The 27,574-nt window shown below is 39.4% G+C and overlaps 1 protein-coding gene across 2 annotated transcripts in view; it reads left to right on the forward strand.

The window, feature by feature from the left end:
- PTPN9 (protein tyrosine phosphatase non-receptor type 9) overlaps window positions 1-27,574 on the forward strand; it is a 2,029,980-nt gene that overhangs the window by 1,202,733 nt on the left and 799,673 nt on the right. For both annotated transcript variants that reach the window (XM_044077235.1, XM_044077236.1), the window contains exon 6: window positions 1,858-1,968. In XM_044077235.1, the coding sequence (XP_043933170.1) occupies window positions 1,858-1,968 (111 nt within the window). The remainder of the gene's footprint in view (window positions 1-1,857; window positions 1,969-27,574) is intronic.

Here is a 27,574-nt window from a genome sequence, read left to right on the forward strand (position 1 = left end):
CAGTTCTCATGGTTATTCTTCCAAAGGTCACGCTCCCCCATTTAAAACATCTGCAAGTCAACATGTGAATGAGTCATGCTTAGCAGTCAAATGTCATGTTAAGTTTTGTCTTATTTGCAGTTTATGCAGACATACAAAGACAAGTAAGATAAAGGCAAAAGGCAGTGACCAGCACCTTGGAGCATTCCCCCTTACCCTGAGGTATTGTAGTCTTGGAGATGTATTTATTTATTTGTCTTTGTTTACCAGGAAAGTCCGACTGGGTGATACCCATTTTCATCAGAGGCATTGGGAGAAAAGCTGCATTTGATTACATTGAATTATACTAAGTTCCAGTTAAACACAGAGTACGTACATTTCTATTTACATTTATACACAAACAGTAGTTACATTTATACATCCTAAGATTTTACAGAGGCGGAAGTTACAATAATACATATATAGTAGAGGTGTGTAGCCGTGGGGGGGCAGTGGATTTCAAGACTGTTTCAGTATTTACTTGGAATTCAAATTTAATTTTTCACATTTGAAAGTGGTGGTGCTGCGGCAGCGTTGTCGCCTCACAGTAAGACGTTGTCCTGTTCGATTCTCAGCTAAAGCGTCTTCTGTGTGGAGACATGCATGAATGGGCGTACCTTCGCTGAAGGTTGTGCGTCAGAGCTGGCAACTCGGAACATAAAAATCTACTGCCAATCATGAGCGGACCAGAGTTCTGCTGTGGCGACCTCTAACTGGGAAAAGCTGAAAGACACAACAACAACAAACATTTGAAAGATTACATTTACTGGTATTGCACTAGAAATACTGTGACAAGGCAGAAATATAATTTCTAAACTTTTTGGGGAAAGCCCTGGCGATGTCCCAAGCTGAGCTGGAATTTGTGACTAGAGGAAGAAAAGTTTGTTCTTCCCTGTTTAGTCTTATGCCAGCACATCCTTTACTGGAAAAGCAGAATGATCGATATGTGCTGAAGCACCTTGCTTTCAAATAAAAAAAGAAAGAAAAGAGAGGGTATGAGAAGGAAAATAAAATAAACCATAACCAGTAGGTGGTTTTCCCACACAAAAAGAGCTGTAGTGAAGTCCACTGAGGATTTAATAGAGTAAACTATGTTGTAAAGACTGACATCACTGATGAGTTATCGGTTCCATTTGTCAGACCAGAGCCATTTCTGTTTCACTCGCAGTGTTTTTGTATTATTATTATTGAAACTGTTTCTGAGTTGGCATTTCAAACACTGTACCTTTTAGTCAAGAACCCCACAGGCAAATGTGGCTTGAGTTATTTGAAATGTTAAAAATAACAATGGACTATTGTTTGAGTGAGATTTAAAGGTACCAAAGTGTAATATTCTGATGTGCAATGAGCAGAATTCAAAGTGTTTTTTTTACTTGTTATGGTTATAGATTCTCAACAATGATCTTCATATTGTTTACACATTATAAAAACTTTTAAAATATGGCTTCCGCAGTTTGTTGAACTGGAATTTACTTGACTTACCCACCTAGTCAATATATTTGTTTAATTCTGTATAGGAAATTTCACTGAGCACCTTATAGCACTTTTATTGTAAGGCAGTTTATTTTACTATAAAGAACATGTAATGCATTGTATCAGAAATGTTTACTTCTTGATCATCCTAGTAGGTATAACTTAAAGGAAATTTATGTAAAAAGATCAGTAAAAAGGGTGGTAATACTGTCAACAAATGACAGATGATCATCTTAAATGTTTTTTCTGATTTTTGCTTCATCAATGGCTTTTAATTTAAAACTTTTTGATAAATTATTATTGTTTTATTTTTTTAAGGATCAGTACCTTTTAATTAGAGTAATTATGCACATTTTATTTTTATAGGGCGCCTTTCCTGCTCGCTTAAAGAAAGTTTTCATAGTTGGTGCACCTGTATGGTTTCGAGTTCCATATTCCATCCTTAGTCTCTTACTGAAGGAAAAGCTGAGGGAAAGGGTAAGAAAATATGAAGTGTGGGTCTAAGTAAACTAGATGAATATGTTATTGCAGAGTCACAGAAAAATACCCATCTGCTGTTTTGGATCACCACATCTTGTCAGTGTCATTTATGTCATGAATAATGCCCTCATCTAATAAGGTTTTACTGGCACATTCATTCATTCATTGCTTAATTATCCACTAAATTCAGTTAAAGGTTGTGAGGTTGCCTGAGGTTATCCTGGGGGGACTACGGAAACAAGGTACAGCAACTCATTTTGGACAGGATGTAAGAAGGTTGCAGAAAGCATATGTAACATCTGTACTAGTAACTAAATCCAGAAATATTTAGAAATCACACCTGGCCGTAATATTTCCTTCATTTTCTTGAGAGAATTATTAGTCAACAAGGTACTGACTCAGCTAAAAGTTTCCTGTAAAATATCCTACATACTGTCATTAGAAGTCATACAAGCTGCAGCACTCCATGTACTGCAGCCCATATTAAAGAGTGCACTTTTCATCATTTCCATCCTGTTTCCCCAAACTTTGCTTTACTCCACACCGTAGAAAATAAAATCTCCAGATTTGACCAATGGGGAACAGCAGTATACTGCACTATCCAAATATCACTGGCTGTCAGTGTCAGCAAAGAGACCTGTTTACTCTTAAATACACTTACTTACAAATTACTGCATAAGTTATTTGAAAAGGAGACCCCGTACAAGCTGGTTACTACTGAAAAAGGCTTTCCAGAAGCAGAGCCTGCAGGTTGAAAAGCCATTCTGAAAACATTAGGCAAGTCAGTGACGTGACAAAATGCAAGAAAAAAAATCTAACCTAGAAAGTACACCTTGATCGACTAAAGCTATTTAAACAATTCCTCCACTCAGGTATAGTAGAAAAGCTAAGTAAACTGCGATAAAGCCCTTTGTCACCCACTGGATTGCCAAATGGCTCACAGATAGGTTGCAGAAAATCAAAATAAGGGATGTTACCTTCACAAAGAGACCAGTCCGCGGTGGTGCAGCTGTTAGCATTGTCGCCTCATAGCAAGAGGTTCTCTGGTTCGATTCTCGGCTGGAGTGCCTTCTGTGTGGAGTCTGCATGTCCTCCCCACAGTTGAGTGATGTTTAAAGACATGCAGGTAGGTGCGTGCATGAATGGGTGTGCCTTCTTTGAAGGGTGGGCATCAGCTTGGCACCTTGGCACCATACAAATCCACTGCCAATCATTAACTGACCGGGGTTCTGCTGTGGCGATCCCTAACTGGGAAAAGCTGAAACACCTTCACAAAGAGAACAGTCGCCAGTGGATTCCCCCAGGGTTCTGTACTGGGATCTCTACTGAATGGCACTTACTTCTCTGAAGTAAAAGCCAATACCAAAAGGCTCTGGCTGACTAAGTTTGCAGATGACTGCAAGCTAGGAATAGTCAATGAATTCCCAAATGGCGTGGCCATCCTGCAGGAAAGTTTGTCCCAAATAAATAACTAATGACAAAATTATGGACTGAAAGTAAATGCCAAAAGTATGTGTTGTTATATCCTTTGGGCAGTCATGTACCCTGAGGAACTACCACACTTGCAATATGCCTCTTAAAGAGTTGACTTAGTTTTTGGGATTTGGGAACTTATGTGGACAGTGACCTAATTTTTGACCAACATATGCCCATTGTTGTAAGAAAGTCCTTCTGTAGTGCCCAGCTTATTAACAACAGGATTATTCCAGATGTAAGGGTGTCATTGTCCACTTTATTCAGACCTATTAAGCCAGTCATTTAGTGTAACACCCCCTTTGTCTTGTATCTGTCCAGACACATGCAACAACTGAAACACCCAAAGAGATATCTTACTAAAAGGATACAAGGCATAAACAACATATCCTACATGGATTGACTCAAAGCACAGTCACTGTACTCGGTATCCTACAGATTGTTAAGAGATGTCCTGTGTCTAGCATTCAGGGCGTCCTTCAACACATTACTGATAGACTTATTGCACAGTAAGTCAAATGGCATCAGAAATACTTGGTCTTTGGATGTAAGCCTCTTCTGTGATATCTACAGAAAGGTTTGTAGGGTTAGGTATTTCTCCTTATCCATGTAAAACAAAGCTCATCCCTGCACATAGTCAAGCACCACTTGGATCTGTGGATGGGAAACAGAAAATTTACCCCATGATTGCCCCCGTAATACTAATGGACAAAGACAGCTCCTAAATGCTTTATCCCATGCCAAGTGTCAACTCAAATTATGTATAGTATAATCCCAGTTCTTCTCACTAGAGGTAATATGTACCAGGGGATAGGTAAGACAACTATAATACCAAATGGGATGGGTTAATTCAAGCACCAAAAGGAAAACTGGCTAGGCTTAAAGTGGCCCGCAAAAGCAACTAGCCTCATACTAACGTATAAATGACTGTAGATGCAATTGCTTCGGGGGTACCAGATAGTTAGACACCATGTTAAATCTATTTTCAGCATATGTTTATACAGGATGTAATTACACTACTACTGTAGGTTTCAGAGTAGACACTATAAATGTACCTTAATATATATATATATATATATATATATATATATATATATATATATATATATATATATATATATAATGTGCGTTGTACATAGTTTGCTTAACTTACTTTACTAATTTAGAGTAATTCAGTCTGGACTTCAACATATATTATTTTGGATTTACTTCAGAAGCTTGAAATACTGAAATCTCGAATTTCAGTATCTCGAGCCCAAGAAGTTGAATCCACAAAACAACAAAAACTGAAAACCACAAAATTTAAAACCTCAAATACCGGAGGTTTGGAATTTTGCGGTTTTACTACATACACATACACACCATCCACCACACAAACACACAATCACGCTGCTACATGAAAGCAGGGGGCCAAGCCCCAGCACACCCCGCCCTACTTTAAATATTCTCACTCCGAGGTCGCACCACATACAAACACACACAAAACACCACCACACAAGCTACTTTCTCTTCTCACACACACACATCACAGTAACAAAACACACTGACAAACACCATTGCCCCTACCCAAACCACTTAACACACACACACACACACACACACATACCTGAATACATGACCATAGTGGAACTTTAGAAGCGTGAAATTCAAAACCTCCGGTATTCGAGGTTTTGAATTTCGTGCTTCTAAACTTTCGCTATTATGTGGATTTGGCTTCTTGGGCTCGAGAGACTGAAATTCGAGATTTCAGTATTTTGAGCTTCTGCAGTGAATCCATTATTTTCTACATTTATTTAAGTGTTGCACAGAATTAAGCCGTAACATCTGCTCATCATCTCACACTGCTAATGCAGGTGTAGTTTAACCATTTGTTATTCTAAGGGATAGAACAGGTACAATTTGATCAGCTCAGGCCCAGGAATATTAGAAAAGTTTAACACCTAAGTAATGTAACAATATTCTACCTGTTTTGAACATGTTTCAGCTATATAGATACGTACTTGACTGTGTGCTATGTGTACTCCTAAAAGCTTGTAGGAATACTCGTTGCTATTCCTGTTTCACATTAAACTTTATAAAACCAAAGCCTTCATGGGGTCACTCCATTACTGCTAACCTTACTATATTGTATGTGCAAATCATGTGAAATGCTGTCTTTTACAGTGCAATAGTGATGTTTATGCTTTGCTGTTTTTTTTCTTTACATTTGTAACAGTATTCACATTCTGACATCTGTCACTCATGTTTATATTCTGCTGTTTGTTATATTCTTTCATATGCAACAGAGTCTATATTCTGATGTCTGTTTTGTTCACTGTTTGCTTAAATGGCCCAGGTTGTGACGGAAAAGGTTCCTACTAGCTCTGTTAACAATAGGAAATATGCAGTAAAGTGGAGAATTATGTACTCTGTGGCAGCCAGACAAATACTACAGCCTCCCTGTGCAAGTGTCCTCTCTCTATAACATCCACACAGCAGACTAGTAACATCAGAAGCTCTGGCTGTACCCAGCATAATTAAGTTGTCTAGCTGTGGTCCACGTAGTGACACCAGTATGGAAGAAGTCCCTCAAGGAAGCACTCAGGTCTTTACACCTTTTAGACAACAGTGGTGGTTCAGAACTAATGTACCATCAGCCCTAAATGTTAGGAAAAAAATGCTAAGTATTGCAGACCATTTTTCCTAATATAAATGCATTTGTTTATTTATTTACATTTGATTACTGGGAAGGTCTGATTGGGTTGGACCCCATTTTAAGCAGGGGCCCGGGGAGAAAAGCTCCAAAGTATTACCAAACATTTTAAGAATAATAATTTTGCAGTCTTTAAAATAATACAAAAAACAAATGCAGTTTAAATAATTATACCAAATCAGACATAATAAGAAAACATTGGTTAAGAATAGATACAGGTTATATGACAATGATGTAATAGAGGGAATTTTAGCCAGTTTATAGAGAAATTAAAGTTAAGTCAGTATAATACAAACAGGAATTGCAATACAAAGAGAGAAAATAAGGCTTATGGTATATTTAGAGAGAAAGCCATGAGAGAGAAATTGATAGAAGTAAGGAAGAGATTTAAAAAAGGGAGAGTAAGGAGATGTAAGATATGAACAGGTATTTGTTCACATTTAGGGATATAGTTTATCCTGGTGTTGAGCAGGAACAGAGACAGATTATGACTAGGAAGTCTTTCAGAATGGTTTTGAAGGGAGGGAGAGGGTATTGACCTGATAGATAGAGATAAGGAGTTCCTGGCCTTAGCAACATGGTATAAGTACAGATAATGCCCAGCAGGTTTGTGAACAAAATAGAAGTTTTGGTCATTGGATCATAATAACCAACTAGGAACATAGTTGTGCAGAATGTTTAGTGCTGGGCATGCAAATGGATTCTGAATAATTTTATAGGTGGTAAGAAACTGTGTGTATATTTATTTATTTATTTCACATTTGTTAACTAGGTTAATCCAGCTGAGTTTGAAAAACAAACCCATTTTCAGCCAAGACCCGAGGGGAAAAGCCCCAGCAAACATAAGTAAAGATAAAGTGACAATGTACAAATATTAAATAGTCACAATACAAAATAATTGTAAAAAGAAAAGGTTATTTTGCATTGCATTAATAGTAAGTAACCCATTTTCAGTGGAGACCCAAGAGGAAAAAGCCCCAGCAAACATAAGCAAAGGTAAACATACAGGACAAAAACTATTATAAACTACAATGCAAATACGGAATTAATTATAAAGAGAAAAACAAAAGAAAAAAAATTATGAACATTAAGGGTTGCACTGATAGTAGTGGTCAAAATGTACCACATATGAGAGTAAAAACAAAAGATAATCGTTGCTCAAAAGAAGGACAATGTATAGACATTGATAGGAAGTGGGGGAAAAAAGATAAATAGTGTGGAGAATGGGAGGGGGAGAGAAAGGAAGGGGCTATTGTAGGGCTTTAGTAGTAGAGCTGAGGGTTTAGGAGGTTAGTTTAAGCAGAAGTTACTAACAGAAAAAGAAAGTTAGATGCAACAGGTTATACAGTAGGTAAGACTACGTGTGGTCAAGGCAACGGCATAATTTCAAGTTTAGTAGGTGGGATTTAAGCTCCTTTTTAAAACAGGGAAAGGAAAGGTTGATGTGGCAGTTGAGGTAATACGTGGTAGTTGAGGTAGTATGTTGGTTGATGTGGTAGTTCTAATCAGCTTAAATTTTTTAGTGCTGTACAGTGGAGTTTTTTGAAAGGGGTACTGGCTGCAAATTTAGCAGCTTTGTTATAGCATTGTTCAAGTTTTGATTTTTTTGTGAAGCCTGAAGATTAGTAAGAATGGGAGTGCCATAAAGAAGTGTGGGAAGGAGAGAAGTAATGGCAAGTGTAGTTTTATATGCATTGGTGAGAACCTTTTGGCTCTATAAAGCATCCTAGTTTTGGATGACTTTTTCTTACGCAATTTTGTGTATGCATGTCAAATTTAAGATTATCATCCACTGTTATCATTAATAATTTGCCATGAGAGGTTACTTCACTGGTTGTATTATCCAGAGAGAGAGGACTTTACATTTTGTTTTTTCATGGGAGAGAGATTTGGAGAAAAAAATATTAGTAGTATTTTATTTTATTTTTTTAAGGTTGGGCATGAGCTGTGAGTTACAAAGCTATGTTTCAGTTGCTGTTAAAGCTTTCTGAGTAATTGTTTGGAGGTATGTCACATTGTCAGATATGCAAATGAGTGGAGACATCTGCATATTGTGTCAGGGAAGCCTGTTGCGTGGATGTGAGGAGGGTGTTGGTGAGAATGTTAGAGGAGGAGAACAGGAATAGGGCCTTTTAGTACACTGGTAGTGAATGGTAGGTATGGAGAGTGGGTGGAGTGATATTTTATTGACTGATACCTATTGGATAGGTAGCTTTTTCAAGTAATGTGGAGGGGGGGATACAATTGTTGTAGGTCTAAAGTTAGTAATGTCTTCTGAATTTCCTTCCTTTGTTCACAGGGATAATGTGTGACTGTTTCCAGCGAGAGAGGGAATATGGGATTCCTGGATTGACCTATTTAGAATTATTGAGACAGGGTAGGCAATGCTATCGGCTGCTATTTTAAGGTATAGCTTGGAAGGTCATCAGCTGAAGTAGAGCATGGTTTGAGTTTGTTTAAGAATAGTTTTACATAGAATAAAGGCGCAGGTTTGATGGTGAAAGTGAATGTTGTAATATGTGGCTGTTGAGCAGGGTTAGGATTGATGTTGGGGAATCCTTGGTTAGAGATACTATACTGTCTGTGAATTAAGAGTTGAATTGTATTGCAGTTTCGAGTGATGAGTTATTGGGAGAGGGGTTAGGGTTGAATTATTGCCGGGATGCAGGATTTCTTTACAGCTGTCCAGAATTTTCTTTTTAAGGTTGTGTTTACTGTTATTTTGAAAGTTATTATTGCATAGTTTTTTTTGTCTTCATTAATTTGCTTTTTAGTACAATTGTAAAGCATTCTGAACTTTCCAAGATATTGTGGTGGTCTGTGTTTTTACTATTCTTTCTATGCTTTTTCTCTATCCTGCATTAGCATTATACTCTTTTTTTTTTGGATAGCCAAATTGCATTATTTGTTTTTAGTCTCTTCCTTCTAGCAGATTCAAAGCTGTATAGGATATTCAGAAAAGTTGTATTGAATTCATTTACAGCATCATCTAAGGGGAGGATTTTTAGGAAGTTTCATTTAATAGATGACAGGTTAGCAATGAACATTTCTGGGTTAAACCTGGAAAGTTTGCGTGTTGTTTTATAAACATGCTGTTGAAGTGGATGTGTGAGATGTTTGGTTGTTTAGATTGGGAGAGGATCACTGCACGTACCTCTCAACCTGGACATATCAAAAATCTGGGCAAAGGCCCTTGAAAAGAAGGTACAGCTGGCCAAAAACTGGGGTGCTGAATAACATAAAATTTATATACTTAATCATGTAACCCCACCCACTCCATTGAAATTGTGGGATACCAACATGAAGATTGAAGTCACTAAATAATAAATAATGGCAGACGTTTGAAGTTCAGACTTCATATCCCTCAAAAAATGCATAATAATGCAAAACCTGTTATTCTAGCAACTGTGTCCCTATTTTTGGGCGTGTGTCCCACCATTATTTTTGTCTTTGTCCAGATTTCTTGCTCCGAGAGATTGAAAAGTATGAGAGCAATGCAGAACATCCAGAAAAAAAATCAGGTCTCCAAAGGTGCTAGTATGCAGTAGACATCTGTGTTAAATGTCTTAAATGCACTTTGTGGGACTGACACCATAGGTTCATAAGTTCATAGGTAGGTACTAGGCTATTGGCCCTAGGGCCTATATAAGCCTAGCCAAAAAATGTACCCTGGCTTTCGCCACCCAAGAAAATTATTTTCCTGTGCCCTGTCGAGCAGAGCCACAGAAGTGATCCCTGGGGTGAATTTCCCATTTCCCATCCAATCATCAAGATTTTTCTTGAAGAGTGCTAATGAGGAGCTCTGTTTGACATAGGTAGTCTGTTCCAGAGTATGGGAAGTCTCTGGGACAGGAATCTATCCCTCCAGCATGTTCTGTTTATTGTGGTGACAAGGTTTAGGTCCCTAGAGCGTGTAGCTTGGAGGGATTGGGATTTCTTTAAGTGGAGCATGTCCAACAGCTCTGAGTTTGACATAACTTTGTATATTAGGCAGAGATTGCCCCTGAGAAGGTGATATGCGATGGAGTAAAGCTGTAGTTTGTGAGGTATTTCTGTGGTCTTTCCAGTTGTTGTAAATGTCTTGTGAGGTACATACCAAAAGGGGCATTGTACTCTATAATGGGTCTAATGAGTGATGAGTAGAGGGGAACAATGACCTCTTTTTTTTGGATGAAAATCCTTTTGTGATGAGATGAGCCACGTAGAAGGATTTCCTGACCACTGTGGCGATGTGATTATCAAAGGAGAGACTACTGTCCACCTGTGTCCCAAGGTCTCTTATCACACTTTCGGCATTAAGTAGACTGCCAGCTATGTGGTAGTTCATGGGTACAAAGTTTTTACCAAAGGGGATGACAATACACTTTTTGGAATTGAACTTCAGGCCATGGCTTTGACACCAGGAATCTGTCTCAGTGAGGCCCTTTTGTAGTTTGTCCACTTTGTTAGGAGTTTCGATTATGGCTCCTAGTTGGGAGTCAGCTGCAAACTTTGTTAGCCAAAGACCTTCTGTGTTAGCCTGCACTTCAGAGAAGTAGATACGAAACAGGAGAGGACCCAGGACTGAACCCAGTGGTACCCCACTTGTCACTGGTCTGAAGTTGAATTTGGAATCCACTACTTTCACAGTGTGGGTTCTGTCCATGAGCCAGTTGGCAACCCATCTTTTGACATGGGGATTTATACCTAGTTTAGTGAGCTTATCTATAATTCCAGAGTGGGGGATGGTGTTGAAAACCTTGGCAAGATCTAGATAAGCTGTGTGAACCATTTTACCCTCATCTATGGCTTTGGTGACTGTTTCAAAGAAGTCAGTCAGGTTTAGGAGACATGATCTGCCTTTTACAAATCCAAACTGGGTAGGGTCCAGAGTTTGGAGATTACCAATGTCTTTGTTTATGAGTTCCATGATAATACGTTCCATGTCCTTGCAGACCAGGCTCGTCAGGCTAATGGGGCAGTAGTTCCCGTGGTCCGTCATGGCTCCACCTTTGTGGGGTGGGATAACCGTCGCGGTGCGCCATTCAGTGGGTACAAAGCCTGAGGTGAGGCTATGACTGAACATGGTACTTAGGTAGGATGCCAGCTCATTCTGTAGTTCATGTAGAACGCAGCCTGGGATATTGTCAGGTCCCATGGATGCTGTGTTCTTGGCTTTGGAGAGTGTGTTTTTTACCTGTGCAGCCATGTTTATAGGAACTTTGCATTCTTCCGGTATAGAGATGGGCCCTCTAGGGGGTGAGAGGGGGTAAAGTTAGCACTGAACTTATCTGCCAGGATGTTGGCAATATCAGTTGGTTCTGTATATTTAGCGTCATTGTGCTGTAACTCAGAGCAGATCTGAGTGTTCCCATTGAGATTCTTGACATAGCTATAGAATGCTTTGTGGTTGTCTTTAGAGTCAGTGGCAATTTTGTTTTCGTAACTAGCTTTGGAGGATTTTATGAGGGATCTCAGCTTCTTACTGAGGTTGACCAGGGACTTCCTCCAGTCATGGGATTTTACTCTTTTTTGCAACAGTTTCTTTCTTCCATTGTAGAGTTTGTTTATGGCAGAGGACCATCAGATTGGCTTCCTTTTTTGGGAGGATAACATCTTGGTTCTATTAGGGAAAGCATGATACATGCACTCGTGTAAGTGCTTATAAAGTGCATTTGTGTAGGATTCAGTAGTCATACCTCTATTGTCCATCTGCATGGGTGTCGTGAAGTTTGCCACTTCTGTTTTAAGAAGTGTGAAGTTGGCTTTAGAGAAGTTTTTTACAATGGTTTCCCTAATTGGGGGTGGGGGTGGGATGTGGATGTCTAGGCTGATTAGTTTGTGGTCGGATCTGACCAACGAGGAATTGACCTCTGGTGTGGAACACCGGTTTCCCATGTTGGTAATGACCAGGTCTAGGATATTGCTGCCCCTGGTGGGGGTGTGAATAACTTGATCCAAGGCATTGGAATTTAGGAATTCTAGAAAACGTTGAGCAAACAAGTTGGTACATGAGTAGTTTTCCCAGTTAATGGTGGGGTAGTTGAAATTGCCCATTATTAGGGTGTTGGGTTGTACCCTAATACTTTCCAGTGTATCAAGAAATGAGGAGTGGGAATCCTGGGGCATGGTGGGGGGTCTGTAGCAAGCTACAGTTTGGATTGCGGTCTTGCCCAGAGTTAGTTGTACTTGGATAATCTCGGATGCATTATGCTGTGCAACTAGCCTGGAAGTGTGGATATCCTTAATGAATATGGACACACCTCCGCCTTTAGTGCTTCGTTCTGGGTTAGGTGGCCGAAAGGTGTGGTATGAATTGTAGCCTGGTAATATAGGGGTGCTCTCTGGAGCTTTGAACCAAGTCTCTGTCACTGCACAGATGTCAATGTTCTCCATTTTAAGGAGTGCCTTGAGTGAGTGCATTTTGAGGTTTAGACTTCTAGCATTGAGTAGCATTACCCTCAGATTTTGCTTGCTTGTACCTGTTACGGTGGTGATTTTGTCATTTGAACTTTGCCTAAAAAAGGCACTATAGGGGTTGCAAGAGCCTTAGCCAGTATCCGGAATCCTAAGGGCGACAGGTGCAGGCCATCTCTGGCAAAGCATCATGGTCTGTCGATCATGTCGTCCCAGGCAGGCAAATACTGGATCCCCTTAGAATGACACCAGAAGCTTAGCCAATTGTTGAAGTCAATTATTTTGTCCGTGTACTGTGGTATAATTCTGGGTGATGGCAGGATGCTACTCAGGGTTAGGGTCATACCTGCCTGGGATACAAGATCGGAGAGCTCCTCCATGTCTCTTTTCATGTAGTCCAGGGAGGTACGTCTCAGGTCATTCACACCAACATGGACAATGACAGTGTCATATTTGTACTTATTGTGGAGTGACCTGAGTGCATGCGGCGGATCCTGGCACCTGACAGGCAGCTGACAGTAACTTTCTCCTTGTTTAGTCTAGTGAGTGGAACGTCAGTGTGCCTGACTATAGAGTCACCTAGTGTTAGGTACGTTGCTATGCCTTATGGGCTGTGGTTGAGTGGCACACTGAGTTTGTGGGCTATGTGTCATTTGGGTTGTGTTGGGGGTGGAGTTTGCTTGCGTTTATGCTTTGGATGTCCCTGATGCTTGGGCAGGTTTTTATTGAGAGTCTCCGCGAATGTAGGTGTGTGTTTTGTGTTTCTATGTGTGTGTTTTGGTGGTGTAGGTTTTGAGGGACTATGTGATGAGTGTGGTATGGTGCAAGTGTTTACCTTCTCTTGACTGTCTAGTCCAGTCTTGGGTGAAGAGAGCTTTGCTTCCAGTTTGGCTATATAAGTGCATCTCTCACAGGTTACAGTGTTGGGTGGTAGGAGGAGAGGGTTGTCTGTGTACATGAGGCAATTGCTGCATTGCCCCAAGATGCCCAGATTCATCAGGTAGACAGGAGAAATCACTGGGAGCTGACCCTTAGACATGCCTGGATAGGTGCTTATTTATTAAGTACTAAAAACTACTTTCCTCTAGACAAGTGAGGAAAGTTGAGTGCTCTAGTAATTTGCAGCTTATGTAGTGCTTACAATGAATTCTGAACAAGTGCTGAGTTCAAAGAAACAGATTTGAGTGCTGAAACTAGAAAACTGGCTAGTTATAAGAAACAAAACTAAGCGAGAAGGCTTCCCTCCAACACAGAAGGGATTTGGGGCTCAGAAGCCTACAAACAGTCTAGACCACTTAACAGGAAAGGCAGGAAACAAGCTTAAATTATTTTTTGTTCTCTTTCCCAGATGCTCTCTTTGTACACAATAGGAGTGCCTGAAATCAGAATATGATCTCACTGCACTCAGTTGAGTGAGCAAATGAGATGGGCCCAGAAGGAGTATCCAAACACAAATTTACAAGAGGGGTGGGCAGTTTCAAAGCCACAAAGATTAACACCAAAACAGAAACAGGGAGGGTGGGTGGAAAAACGAACTGAAGAACAGAGTCAAAACTTCCAATTCAGTTAATATTCATGCAACACAATTAAATCAATGTAAATACTGTATTATTTGAAAAAAGTGCAGATAAAAATGGTACTTAAATTCTCTTATACGTCCAGTTGAATACAGCTAGATCTTAGCCGGCCAAAGCTGAGGTTTTTAAGCAGAAAATATTTCAAACTGTACCACTTAGATAGGCATTGGCAGGAAATCAAAGAATGTGGCTACCCCCACACTTGCAGTTGCTAACAGACAATAAAATTCAAGCAAGCACTAACTGAAGAACAGAGTCAAAACTTCCAATTCAGTTAATATTCATGCAACACAATTAAATCAATTTAAATACTGTATTATTTGAAAAAAGTGCAGACAAAAAAGGTACTTAAATTCTCTTATACGTCCAGTTGAATACAGCTAGATCTTAGCCGGCCAAAGCTGAGGTTTTTAAGCAGAAAATATTTCAAACTGTACCACTTAGATAGGCATTGGCAGGAAATCAAAGAATGTGGCTACCCCCACACTTGCAGTTGCTAACAGACAATAAAATTCAAGCAAGCACTAACTGAAGAACAGAGTCAAAACTTCCAATTCAGTTAATATTCATGCAACACAATTAAATCAATTTAAATACTGTATTATTTGAAAAAAGTGCAGACAAAAAAGGTACTTAAATTCTCTTATACGTCCAGTTGAATACAGCTAGGTCTTAGCCGGCCAAAGCTGAGGTTTTTAAGCAGAAAATATTTCAAACTGTACCACTTAAATAGGCATTGACAGGAAATCAAAGATTTCTTATTTAATTTTCTTATGATTTAAGCTTGGGCTTGACTCTTATCTGAAAATGGGTTTGTGCCTACTAGGCTAACTCAGTCAGCAACACACAAACATGTACAAAATTACAAATACAACATGTCCTCAAGTCCAAATGCTATATCTGGTCTACCTGCAGCAAGTGACATTTTTTAAAACATATCAGTAAAATGAAACTGTAAAGTCCAAGACAAAGTCCACGGCAGCAGATGCAGGACAGCAACCAAATCTTTTAACTCAAAGAGCACTTTATTTGCAGAACAATAATAAAATAAGTTGAATAGCAGCAATAAATCAAGCACTTTTGTCTCTGTTAATTCAGAGACTTTTTCAAGATAAAAGCACACAGTCAACAGTCCCTTTTTAAAATGGTAAAAGACAACCCTCTAATTACTCTCCACCAATAAGTTACATTCATCAATTAGAATCTCATAAATTATTCAACAGCTGGATAATTCTTTTTTAAAGGTATATAAACTGTATAAAAGATAAATAACACTCTCATTGTAAACCATAAAATGCATAATATGTTGCAGTAAAAACATTCACCATCCAAACATTTAAAATAAACTGTATGTATATGTATATACACATGCACACTTCTCTTTTTATCTATTTATCTATCTAGTGCCTTCACTTTGAGAAAACACTAAATACAGGGCATCATTTATACCTGGCCAACTTGTTGCATTCATTCTAATTTGCCATATAGCCTCCTGCTTTTCTAATTGTAGTGTCCATGGGCCACCCCTTAGGTCAATTTCAAGTCCGCCCAGAATCATAAACTTGAAAGTATGGTCAGGGAAATCATTACAGTGTTTTGCAAGGTCATTCATCTATAACTTACCCATTAGCAAAATTTTTAGTCATCAAACTACAACCTTTGTTAGCTAATGAAAATTCTTTATGTAAAGACTCATGGGATTTTTTGGAGAGGGTTAACTGGTTAGAATTTAATGAAGCAGGGATTTTTATAACCTTGGACATGAAAGACCTATATACAGTGATACCACACAATCTAGGTATGGAATGGTTTTTTGAGTACTTACATGAGAGGAATTCTTCAACCAAAAATAAATGCTTATGAACAACTTTTAAACCTGGTACTAAGGAATAATTTTATATTTTTCAATAAAGAATACTTTCTTCAGACAAAGGGGGTTGCTGTGGTCTGACCTTGTGGGGGCCTGTATGCGAACATAGTCATGCTCCATTGGGAGAAGAAGTTCTTAATAGAATCAGTCTTTTATAAATATTGTAGACTTTATATTAGTTTTTTGAACGACATTTTTGTGTTTTAGGTTGGCCCGCAAGGGATGATTAATGAATTCTTAGTGTATATTAACAATTCTACCCAATTTTTAAGTTTCATCCACATTGTAGGAGTAAGTGAAATTGCATACTTGGATGTTAGATTGGTAAAGAATAGCTCTTTAGGTGTGTTCCAATCTGAGATTTTCCGTAAGGAAATGTATTCTAATAGCTTCCTGCATTTTAACATTGTTCAACCCTACAGACAGAAAAAGGACGTCGTAAAGGGGAAATTTGTAAGAGCTGTCTGCATGATTACTTGTTTTGAAACATTCCTTGGAGAATGTGAATTATTGAAAGAAATGTTTGTTAAAAGGGGTTATCCTACTGTTTTAGTGAACAAGTTACTTATTGAAGTAGTAAATAAAGGAGAAAGAGGACATTTTAATGCCATCCTTAACCAGGTGTAAATGAACCACATTTACTTATAAGGATGGATGACCTTAATGGATATACAGAAAGAGATGAGCTTGAGGAATTAACTGAGACCATAGGGGTAACTGACGCTAAAGTGGTAGATGCTGCGGCCTATCATTGGTCCAGTAAGGAGAGTGTGGAGGTGGAAACTGAGACTGTAGGAGTAGCATACTCCAGGTCAGCATTGGTTACAGACTATAATAGGTCCAGTAAAATGATTGTTGACATTGTACATAAGAATTGGGCTATTGTTAGAGCATGCAACAATGTTCGAGAATGGGTGGGTGAAAAATCGAAGATAGTATACAGGAGGGGGCGAACCCTCAAAAATATTCTTGAAGCAAAAAAGAAGAAACCTATAGTAGGCTATATGAAAAAATGTGGGTCATGCGCAATGTGTATACACGTTTTAGAGGGACCCTCCTGTGTAATAAATGGGACTATGATAAAGATAAAAAAGAAAGGTTTGTGCCAGACTGAGAGAGTGGTATATTGTGCTTTGTGCATGAAATGCCCAGTATACTACATTGGAAAAACTGAAAGGAAGCTTAAAAGTAGAATTTACGAACACCTTAAGAGATATAAGGGTAAAAAAAGAGACAAATGCCTTTGCAAAACACTCTAATAATTTCCCTGACCATGATTTTTCTGCAAATAAAGTTTTCTGTGAGTTAAAAGATTTGGTTGATGTCCTGCATCTGCTGCCGTGGACTTTGTCTTGGATTTTTTGAAACATAATGAAAGGATTACAACTGCAGAACTTTATAACCATAAACCATTGTGGTATGACTGTCAAAGATAGTACAAGTACTTTTTATGAAATTTACAACTCATTTCTTAAGATAATAAATATATTGGGAAGTGCTGTGCTTTATTTTTAAGCAAAATCTTTGTTTTATTCATTTTTTTAATGTATTCAAAAAACTGGAATTTCATGCCCCTCTCACAAACAAGGTCCCTAAGTAGTAGTGTCATGCACACAAACACCTGTTCAAAAAAACTAATAATCTCATGTTACATACCTGTTTGAAAACCAAGAACTTCCTTCCCGAGTTAAAACCAGGAAATGGTCATGTTTTAAGGAACCACTAAAATCAGTCTGGTGTAATATGGTTTGAAGTCACATAACAGTAACTGTTCTCCAACTTCCACAAAGCAGACAATTCAGAAAAGTTTACCCCACTGGAAACTGCATCTTTCTGAATAATATATTTTCAAAGTAAAAACAACACATTAAACTAAATATATATATGGTTAGCTAACTAGGCACAAGGGGGCACAATTTAAAGTATATTACCATAGAAACATGCCATGAGTTTTAAATAAAGTTTTAGTGTGTTAAAAAAATGAAGGCATGCACAGTTGCATACTTTACATATGCGTGGCTGCTGTCAAAACTGACTTTTACCAGCAGCAGTATTAAAACGATAATCAGAAATGTTCTGCTGGCTAAGCAAAGACGCAATTCCCCAAGATCCAATTTACACTAAACCTGGATTTTATAATAGTTCAACCATGGATTAGTCTTAATGCAAAACAGAAAGCAGCATTTTCATTTTTCTGAATGTGGAAGTCACTTATTAAAATGGGCAACAATTAAAATTCTGTTTAAAAACAAATGAAATAGTCACATAAATATTGTAAAAGTAAATTACTCACAGCAGTCCATGTTAATGCACTGAAAACCGTTGAAAGAAACAGGTGGCAGAGACAAAACACACTGATAAATGAAGCCATGCTACAGTACAACAATCCAAGCAAAGAAAAGAAAGTCACACTACAGGTCAACTTCACCGACTGACCGACACAACTACTAGCAACGTCACCACCCATGGTTTGAAACTCTTTGCCCAGTCTCTGTGTCTGACAGGCAGTCAAACACTGCCTCATGAAGCTGATGTCATCATGCACACCCCTGCATGTTGATGACTTTGCGGATATGCTGGTGATGTGTGATGACGTTAGCAATAACTTAAAATTGTAAATAAAAAAAAAATTCGGGAATTAAAGGGGCCACTCAGAAGTTCATGGTACCCCATTATTTTTCTCTCAAAACTGGTAAATACCAATTATTCATTACGGTTGAGAGGTATGTCACTGAGACAATCAGACATTGTACCTGAGGTGGTGTATTTGCTAGAGTCTGATACTAGAATCCAGTCTACTAAAGAATTTGATGTCTTGCTTTAATGTGTGGGTCTATTAATTAGTTGTATGAAACCAAATAAGTTCACACTTAATGAAGTGGAGAGAGTTTATGTCCAACCAATTGACATTAACATTGCTTAGTGGTATTATTTTTAGTGGAATTGTTATGGATATCCAAAGTAAGATATCTTCCAGTTTAGCTGTACTGTCACCAGGAGGGATTTAAAGAACAGTAATACATATTTGTTTATAATTGTTTAATTTCAGGAAAGTAATAAGAAACTTTGTTGAATTGAGTTTTGGTATTGGTTTTGTTGTAAGGGGAAGTGTGGTAGTTGTTGAGAGATATTAATGCAATACCACCACCTTTTCTCTTTATACCTTGATACAGTTGTTATGGATGATATTATAGTGTGTGTGTGTGTGTGTGTGTGTGTGTGTGTATATATATATATATATATATATATATATATATATATAGATATATATATTTATATTTAAATATATATATATATATATATATGTTATGGTTTTATATGTGTATGTGTATATATATATATATATATATATAAGTTATAAAATTGAATAACAAATTGTCAGTTCACCGAGAGGAAAGGAAACTATAGTTTTTGCTTGGCAGTGTTTACTTACCTATCATCATCGTCTTCTTTTGGCTGTTCCCTTTAGGGGTCGCCACAGCGGATCATCTGTTTCCATTTCTGCTTGTCCTCTGAATCTTGCTCTGTCACACCAACCACCTGTATGTCCTCTCTTACCACATCCATAAACCTTATCTTAGGCCTTCCTCTTTTCCTGTTACCTGGTAGCTTCATCCTTAGCATCTTTTTCCCAATATACTCAGCATCCCTCCTCAGCACATGTCCAAACCACCGTAATCTTGCCTCTCTGGCTTTGTCTCCAAACCTTCCAACCTGGGCTGACCCTCTAATATACTTATTCCTAATCCTGTCCATCCTCGTCGCACCCATTGCAAATCTTAACATCTTTAACTCTGCCACATCCAGCTCTAACTCCTGCCTTTTTGTCAATACTACTGTCTCCAACCCATATAACATAGCTGGTCTCATTACCCTCTTGTAGACCTTCTGTTTCACTCTTACTGGTACTCGTATGTCACAAATCACTCATGACACTCTTCTCCACCCACTCCATCCTGCCTGTACTCTCTTCTTCACCTCTGTTCCACACTCCCCATTAGTCTGAACTATTGATCCCAAGTATTTAAACTCATCCACCTTCGCCACCTCTACTCCTTGCATCCTCACCATTCCTCTATCCTCGCTGTCATTCACACATACATATATTCTGTATTAGTCCTGTTGACCTTCATTCCTCTTCTCTCTAGAGCAGATCTCCATCTCTCCAGGGTCTACTTATCTATGTTATGCTAAAAAAAAATTAGTTTTAGGTGTGTCCAGCATTGATGTTAGAGCTAATAAAATAGCTTGTTTTTAACTGAGGTAGTAGAATGACCTGACATGAGGAGGGCCTTCCTCATGAGCCAGTGGTAATTAATCTGTAAGCGTTTAATCAACTTGGCATCTAAAACCTTCCCATGCTACTAGCTCCTCTCCTATACCTATAATGCTCTGCCAATTAAACTTCTCTGTAGATCTCTTTTGATACTTGTCACACCCGCATAGGAACAAAAGTGGCCCTGGGCTAAGTTCTCATTTATTTTAACAAACTTTATTCTTAAGTACATGCTTTGAATTTCAAAGACTTGGCAGTTTATTGACATTGTACTTCTCCACTGATGTCCATCATATTGATCATTGCTGTAGTAGCCTTAACTATATGGGTTATACAATAACAACAAACAAGAAGCCAAAACTGGTAAGATACCAGTAAAATTCACAAAACAACAAGGATTCCAAACTGATAAAAATTAATTTATTCTATCTTAGCGCCTCAGCCACAACAGCCTTCAACAAGTACAAATTTAATGAAAACACACTCCCATATATATATATATATATATATATATATATATATATATATATATATATATATACATTAAATAATCATTCAATTAAGTACAATCAAAGACACAATAAAAACTAAATAGCATGAAATTTAAAGTAAACTTCTCCAATTAACTTCTCTGTTTAAGCCCATCGGTGACAATGTATTAAATTTCAGTATAAATACAGTTTCTTTATAGAGCAAAATACTTTTAAGTAATCTCTCATCCCCCTTCTTAATAAATACTTGTTTAAGAATAGTTGCTTGCAATAAATTAACATTTCCATTATTTTTTTCTATAAAGTGCAATGCTAAAGGACTTTCTAAGGTTCTCCTTTTAATGTCTCGAATATGTTCCTGCAACCTAATTCTAAATTTTCTTTTTGTTTCCCCAATATAGAAAGAGTCGCAAGGACACTTAAGACAATAAATCACACCTGCTGTATGGCACGTAAAACAACTATGTGGTCTAAATATTCTTCCATTAATCCTGGAAAAATTAAGTCTAATAAAAGAACACACATTACAATTATAACATGGTATAGTGCCATAAGTTGATAAAGAAAGGGCAGGTCTCATCACTGGAGAGACATAATACGCTTTAACTAATTTATCCCCCAGATTCTGTCCTCTCTTATAAGCTATGTAGGCAACATCAGAAATAAATTTGTGTAAAAATTCATCTCGTAACAAGAATTTCCAATAATATTTAATAAGGTCCCAAATCTCAACACTTAATAAATTAAAAGTTGTCACAAAAAATAATTTGTGTTGTTTATTAGTCCTCTTTGGTACTTCAGCCCTAAAAGTAAAATTATTAACTTCTGTAATTTTGTTTCCACTTTATTCAAATTTAACTATTAATTTATCAACTGATTCACAAATTAATTTTTTACTATAACCCCTCCGCAAAAACATATCTAATACTTGATTCATTTGTTTCTCTAGATCTGCATTATCATTGCAAAGCCTAGATAACCTAATAATTTCCCCATAAGGTAAAGATTTCAATGTATGGGATGGATGGCAACTAGTCCCAAATGAATATTGGTTGCCATCTAAAAATTTACGATGAGTTGTGGTAGTAACATGACCATCTTTCCCTCCTGATAAATGAATATCCAAAAAATTAACTATATGGGTTATATCCTGCATAGGATGTAACAGCTGGCCAGCTTCTAAAGCTGTAGGGCGTTTCCCATGTGCTCAAACCATTAGACAGCTGGAACTGAGCTGACTAAAAAAGACAAGTTTGGGTGCTAAGTTCTTCAGAGCTTTCCTGCTGCAGAATAATAAATACACTTTCAGGCTTTCGAGGATTCATGGTCAGCTTGTGCTTTTCCTTTGCTGGCAGATAAATTCCCCTTGGGGAAAAACTTTCCATTTTAAAAATTGTTTATTACTACTTTTCTGTTTAGGAAAGTTATTCTTAAGGAACATGTTTATGTTTTAATGGGCTGTCAAGAGACTGTATTGTACTTTTAAACAAAAGTGCACTTTTTTCTTGTCAGTTTAAAAATTGTTGAAGGTAATTGAAAACCATTTTTTCTAAGGAGAAATTGTGTTTATTTTACTTTTGGGAGGCTGGCAAAGTGTTTTGTGTGAAAAAGGTGACTTTTAGTAGCTTTTGCTGCTTATTTACCCAGGAAAGAGGCACTGTTTTCAGCCTAACCATGGAATAGATTACCTATCCCACAGTGCGACTTGGACATTTGGATGCGGAACAGGAAATTCATCCCTAGTTTGGCACCTGTGTCTCTAATGGACACATGCAACATGAAAATGGTTCATCTCCCAGACCCCTGCGTGTAAATGTTTCATCTCCCAAACCCCTGATTAACACTCATCAAGGGTATCAAAACTTGTCAGAGATTTGGGATGCATGGCTAGGCTTAAAAAGGCCCTTGTGGTCTTTAGCCTAGTAAACACCTATGAACCTAGGTAAGTCCTTCTAGCCACAAAAACAAAAAGTTAAGCAAACAACCTTTGCTACCACAGCAGGTTAGCAGTTTGTTCCAGCTGCAGATGTATGATTCTGCTGTGGCCATTGTTTATTCTTCAAACCAGTCATCTTTTACCACAGATCCTTCTGGTGTAGCATCTGTAGCCACTATGGAGCATGGGTTAACCAAGTCCTCAATGGCTGTTGGGGTCCCCTCAGTGGGCGAAGAAGAGCCACTCTTGTTGGTCCTGGAAGAGGGAACAGGAAAGACTTCCTTGTTTGGTCAGACTCTTGTGCTCATACCTGGGGACGCTACTGTTGCCATTAAGAATAATACTGTTGGTCCCATTTTTCCTGTCAAAAGTAAGTAGAAAACTAAACATATATCTACTCCTCGAAGTTTACTGGGTTTGGTGCAGGGTTTAATTCAGGCTATTGATCCTTCGTGTAAGATGGTTTCTGGTAAGAGAAGGAGGTAGATATACCTCTTTTCCTGAAGTGGTTCAAGATTCTGAATCTGGAATGGAAGATGAAGGGATGGATACAGGGATGTCCTTCAAGAATGCAACTGCAGTCATAACATATGGGTTGTCCTGCCTCAGGCAGCCCTCGGTCGGCCGGATTCCAAAGTCTGCGTCCGACGTCGGCTGATGTCGCATTTCTCTCCAACGTCAGAGCGGCTGGAATACATAAGCATCAGCCGACGCCATTTTCTTCAGTCTTTCTTGCCGCGCGGTGCCCGAAGCAGAAGCAGTTCGCAAGTGCCGGTCGGTCAGCTCCTGTATTCTTCGAATCCAAAGTCATCAAAAAAGCTAAGTACCCCGTTGGGGACCTTTTCTTGCCTCAGCCGATGTCAGAAATTACTGAAAAAGTTAACAATTGTCTTTCTTGTGGTAAACAAATACCTCATAAGGATTTCCACTCTTACTGTCTTCCTTGCCTTGGCCCAGACCACGACGTCTCGGCCTGTGTCGCCTGTGCTCGCTTCAACAAGCGCACTCTCAGGCGCCGGGCGGAGTTTGCTGAAGATTATTTCGGCGAAAATTTTGCTTATACAATGCCGTCGGATCTTCCGACATCGCAAACTCCCAAGAAACGAAAAGACCGGGACCGACATCCTCGGCCCGCGTCTACCACCGACTCCACGCCAAAACCTACTGCGAGTGCTCCGGTTCCCCCTGAGACGGTTATTCCACCGCTCATAACCGAAGACACCGCATTACCGATGACTCCGATACCAGATACCACTCCGACGCCAGTTATAGATTTTCCTCCGGATACTGAAACCGAGGAAATGCCCGAGACCATTGCTGTAGATAAGGTCACTCCTGCACGTGGAGCTGCCAGGCCTCCTATGGCCATGTCTATTAAGGCCTACACTCGGGCTAAGGCAGCCAGCAAGACCAAGCACCTTACTGCTAAAGCCTTACCTCAGCCTACTCCAGAGACACAAATCATGACTATGGCCGCAGACTTAATTTCCATGATTAGAGGTTCACAGGCCCATCCTGAGAGAGGATCCCAGCCTCCTCCTGATAAGAGGCCCCGGGTTGAACCATCTGACCCTATCCCTTCAGATGAAGATTCTGAGGACTCTGTCCACTCTGATGGCCAGGAAGAGCTCTTCCAGACCTATGAGGACTCGGATGTAGAGGATTCCATCCCCTCGGCCTCCCCTCCTGAGGATATTTCTTTTGGGGAAGTTCTGCATACCATGAGGGAACATTTCAAGTGGCAAGGCCAGGAATATTCTGATTCCAGAAAGCGCCTTCGAACTTTCCTTAAAAAGCCCCAACACAGGCCCTTAGCTATTCCTCCTGTGCTTGATGTTTTGGATGATTTATATTCCGACTCCAGTGTTACCCCTGATTCTCTTCCTCCTGCTCCAGCCAAGCCAGACAGATATTACAGGGTCCCAGAAATACATTCCCATTTATTCAGGGCCCATACTGTTGATTTAGAAACTATTTCTCAGGGACCTAAAGGTGTTTCAGCTTCCACCTCTAAAAATCCCTTGCCTTCCAACAGGGAAGCTAGGTCATTAGAGAGATGGGGGAAAAAGGTCTACACCTCCACTACTTTATCTATGAGAGCTTTGAATTGCCTCTTTCATATGTTACAATATCAGGATTACTTGTTAGATGATTTACAGAAAACATTGGCCTCTCCTGATCCTTTAGACAGGAAGTCTTTGCAGGAAGCTGTACATAACTCTCAGCAAGTCAGCAATCACTTTCTGCAGTGTGGATATGATGCACTGGAAGCTTCATGTAGGGCAGCTATGACAGGGGCAGTCATTCGTAGACATGCATGGTTAAAAGAACAACCTCTACCAGATCATGTGAAGGCAAAACTTCTGGATGCACCCTTGGAAAAGAACAAGCTTTTTGGTGCTAATGCTAAAGATGTGTTAAAGTCCATGGAGGAAAAAGCAAAATCAGTTCAGACAGTTAAAGATTTCCTCCAGGTTCAGCCCCCCAGATTCAGTAGGAATTGGCCTTCAAAAAACTGGTCCTTTCCTAATCCTGAAAAATTTCAAAGGGGTAAAAACAGGCGTGGCCGAGGAAGAGGACAATACAGAGGTCCTTACAGGGGACGACAATGGCAGCCAGCAAACCAAAGAAGTGACACAGGGGTCTCCCCTGCCCCACAGACACAATCTCAATGACTTTCCTCTACGTCCGCCTACCAAGGAGCAAATAGAAGCTCCCTTGGGCGGAAAATTATCTCTGTTTTCAGAGAATTGGCACAGATTAACAAAGGACAAATGGATTTTGGACATTATAGACCAAGGTTACAGGTTCCATTTTCATACTTTACCAAGAAAACAAGGCATGCCAAACCTACCACAAAACCAGAGGGCAGAGGCTATCAAGCAAATTTCTCTGCTGGCTCGGATAAAAGCAATAGAACCAGTTCCACAACAAGAACAAGGCCAGGGGTTCTACTCAAGACTGTTCCTTGTTCCAAAAAAAGAAACTCAATGGAGACCAATACTGGATTTGTCCGCATTAAACACCTTTCTCATAGTACCAAAGTTCAAAATGCTGACTCTACAGCAACTCCTTCCCATGCTGGGCAAGGGGTCTTGGCTGATTACTCTGGACCTCAAGGAGGCATACCTGCATGTCCCTGTCAGACACAGCTGCAGAAGATACCTCAGATTTCTTGCAGGGCCAGAGCATTATCAATTCTCAGCATTGCCATTTGGCTTATCTACTGCGCCCAGAGTATTTACAAAATGCCTGGCTTCAGTAATTGCTCATTGCAGGCTCCAGGGCATCCAAATTTACCCGTACCTGGATGACTGCCTCATACAAGCGGACGACAAGTTGATGTTGACAAAAAACTTGAACTATGTCATACAATTACTTCAGGCTCTGGGATACACAGTCAACTTCCAAAAGTCAAGACTTCAACCATCCCAGCAAGTAACCTTCTTAGGAGCCAATCTAGACACAGCCTCTCAAATGGCTTACCTGACAGAAGACAAGCAAGAGAAGTTAACTCATTATTTCAAAGGTTTGGCAAAACTCACCCAGATGACTGCAAGGAGATTCCTACAGGCCCTGGGTTACATGGCTTCCTGCATTCTCCTGGTTCCATTAGCAAGACTACACATGAGAAAGCTTCAATGGTACCTAAAAAGCCTATGGTCTCAGCACAGCAACAACTTAGAGACAACCATACCGCTCATTCCATGCCTACAAAAGAAATTCCTATGGTGGGCCTCGGTAAGCCAGGCAAACACAGGTATGTCATTCAAAAAACCTCAAATAACACAGACCATGACCACAGATGCCTCAGACCTTGGATGGGGGGCGCACATGGAAGGCAGATGTATACAAGGACAATGGTCTCCAAAGGAAAAACATCTGCATATAAACCAAAAGGAAATGCTAGCAGTAATGCATGCCATCGAGGCCTTTCGACAACAACTTCAGCAAGGCCATTTACTGATACGGACAGACAACACCACTGTGATGTGGTATATAAACAAGCAAGGGGGCACCCATTCTTACCCCCTTTGCAGACTGACAATGAATCTTTGGGAGAAATCACTGAGCCTAAACATACAGTTACAATCCCAGTTTGTTCCAGGCAAAGACAATGTGCTGGCAGACAGCCTAAGCAGAAATTTCACAGATCCTCACGAGTGGAGGTTACATCCGAAGATCTTCACACAACTCACCTCGACATGGGGCAGGCCAGAAGTAGACCTATTTGCCTCTCACCTCAACCATCATCTACAAAAATTCTGTTCAAGGACATACCATCCACAAGCTTGGAAAATAGATGCTCTTTCATTCAACTGGAACTTCCTAAAAATATATGCATTCCCACCTCTGCCACTGATGACCACAGTATTACTAAAGATCAAAGCAGAGAGACCCAAGGGGATCCTAATAGCTCCAGACTGGCCAAGACAACACTGGTACCCACTACTACGGAGCATATGTCACAACAAGAAGTGGGCCCTTCCCCAATGGCCCCTACTTTTGACTCAACACAACTTCAAAACAGTGCATCCAAACCTTCAGACACTGCAGCTAACAGCCTGGGAGATCCCATGAATAACCTCAAGCTATCTCTCTCCAAGGAAGTTCAGAGGATATTAACAGAAGCTCGAAGACCATCCACCAGAAAGGTTTACTTAGCAAAATGGAAGAGATTCAGCATTTGGAATACCAGCAAGGGACATGATGCATCATTATTGAACATCCCACTCATCCTGGAATATTTGGCAGATATGCTACAGAATGGACTCTCATATTCTTCCATAAAGATACATGCTTCAGCTATTTCAGCTAGATATAACACTGATCCGCCTGTGTTCTCACATCCTTTGCTAAGGCAATTCCTCAGGGCAATCAAGAACATTAAG

The sequence above is a fragment of the Protopterus annectens genome, chromosome 7.part0, assembly GCF_019279795.1.
Source record: "Protopterus annectens isolate FY-2018-M chromosome 7.part0, PAN1.0, whole genome shotgun sequence".
Classification (NCBI taxonomy): Eukaryota; Metazoa; Chordata; order Ceratodontiformes; family Protopteridae; genus Protopterus; species Protopterus annectens.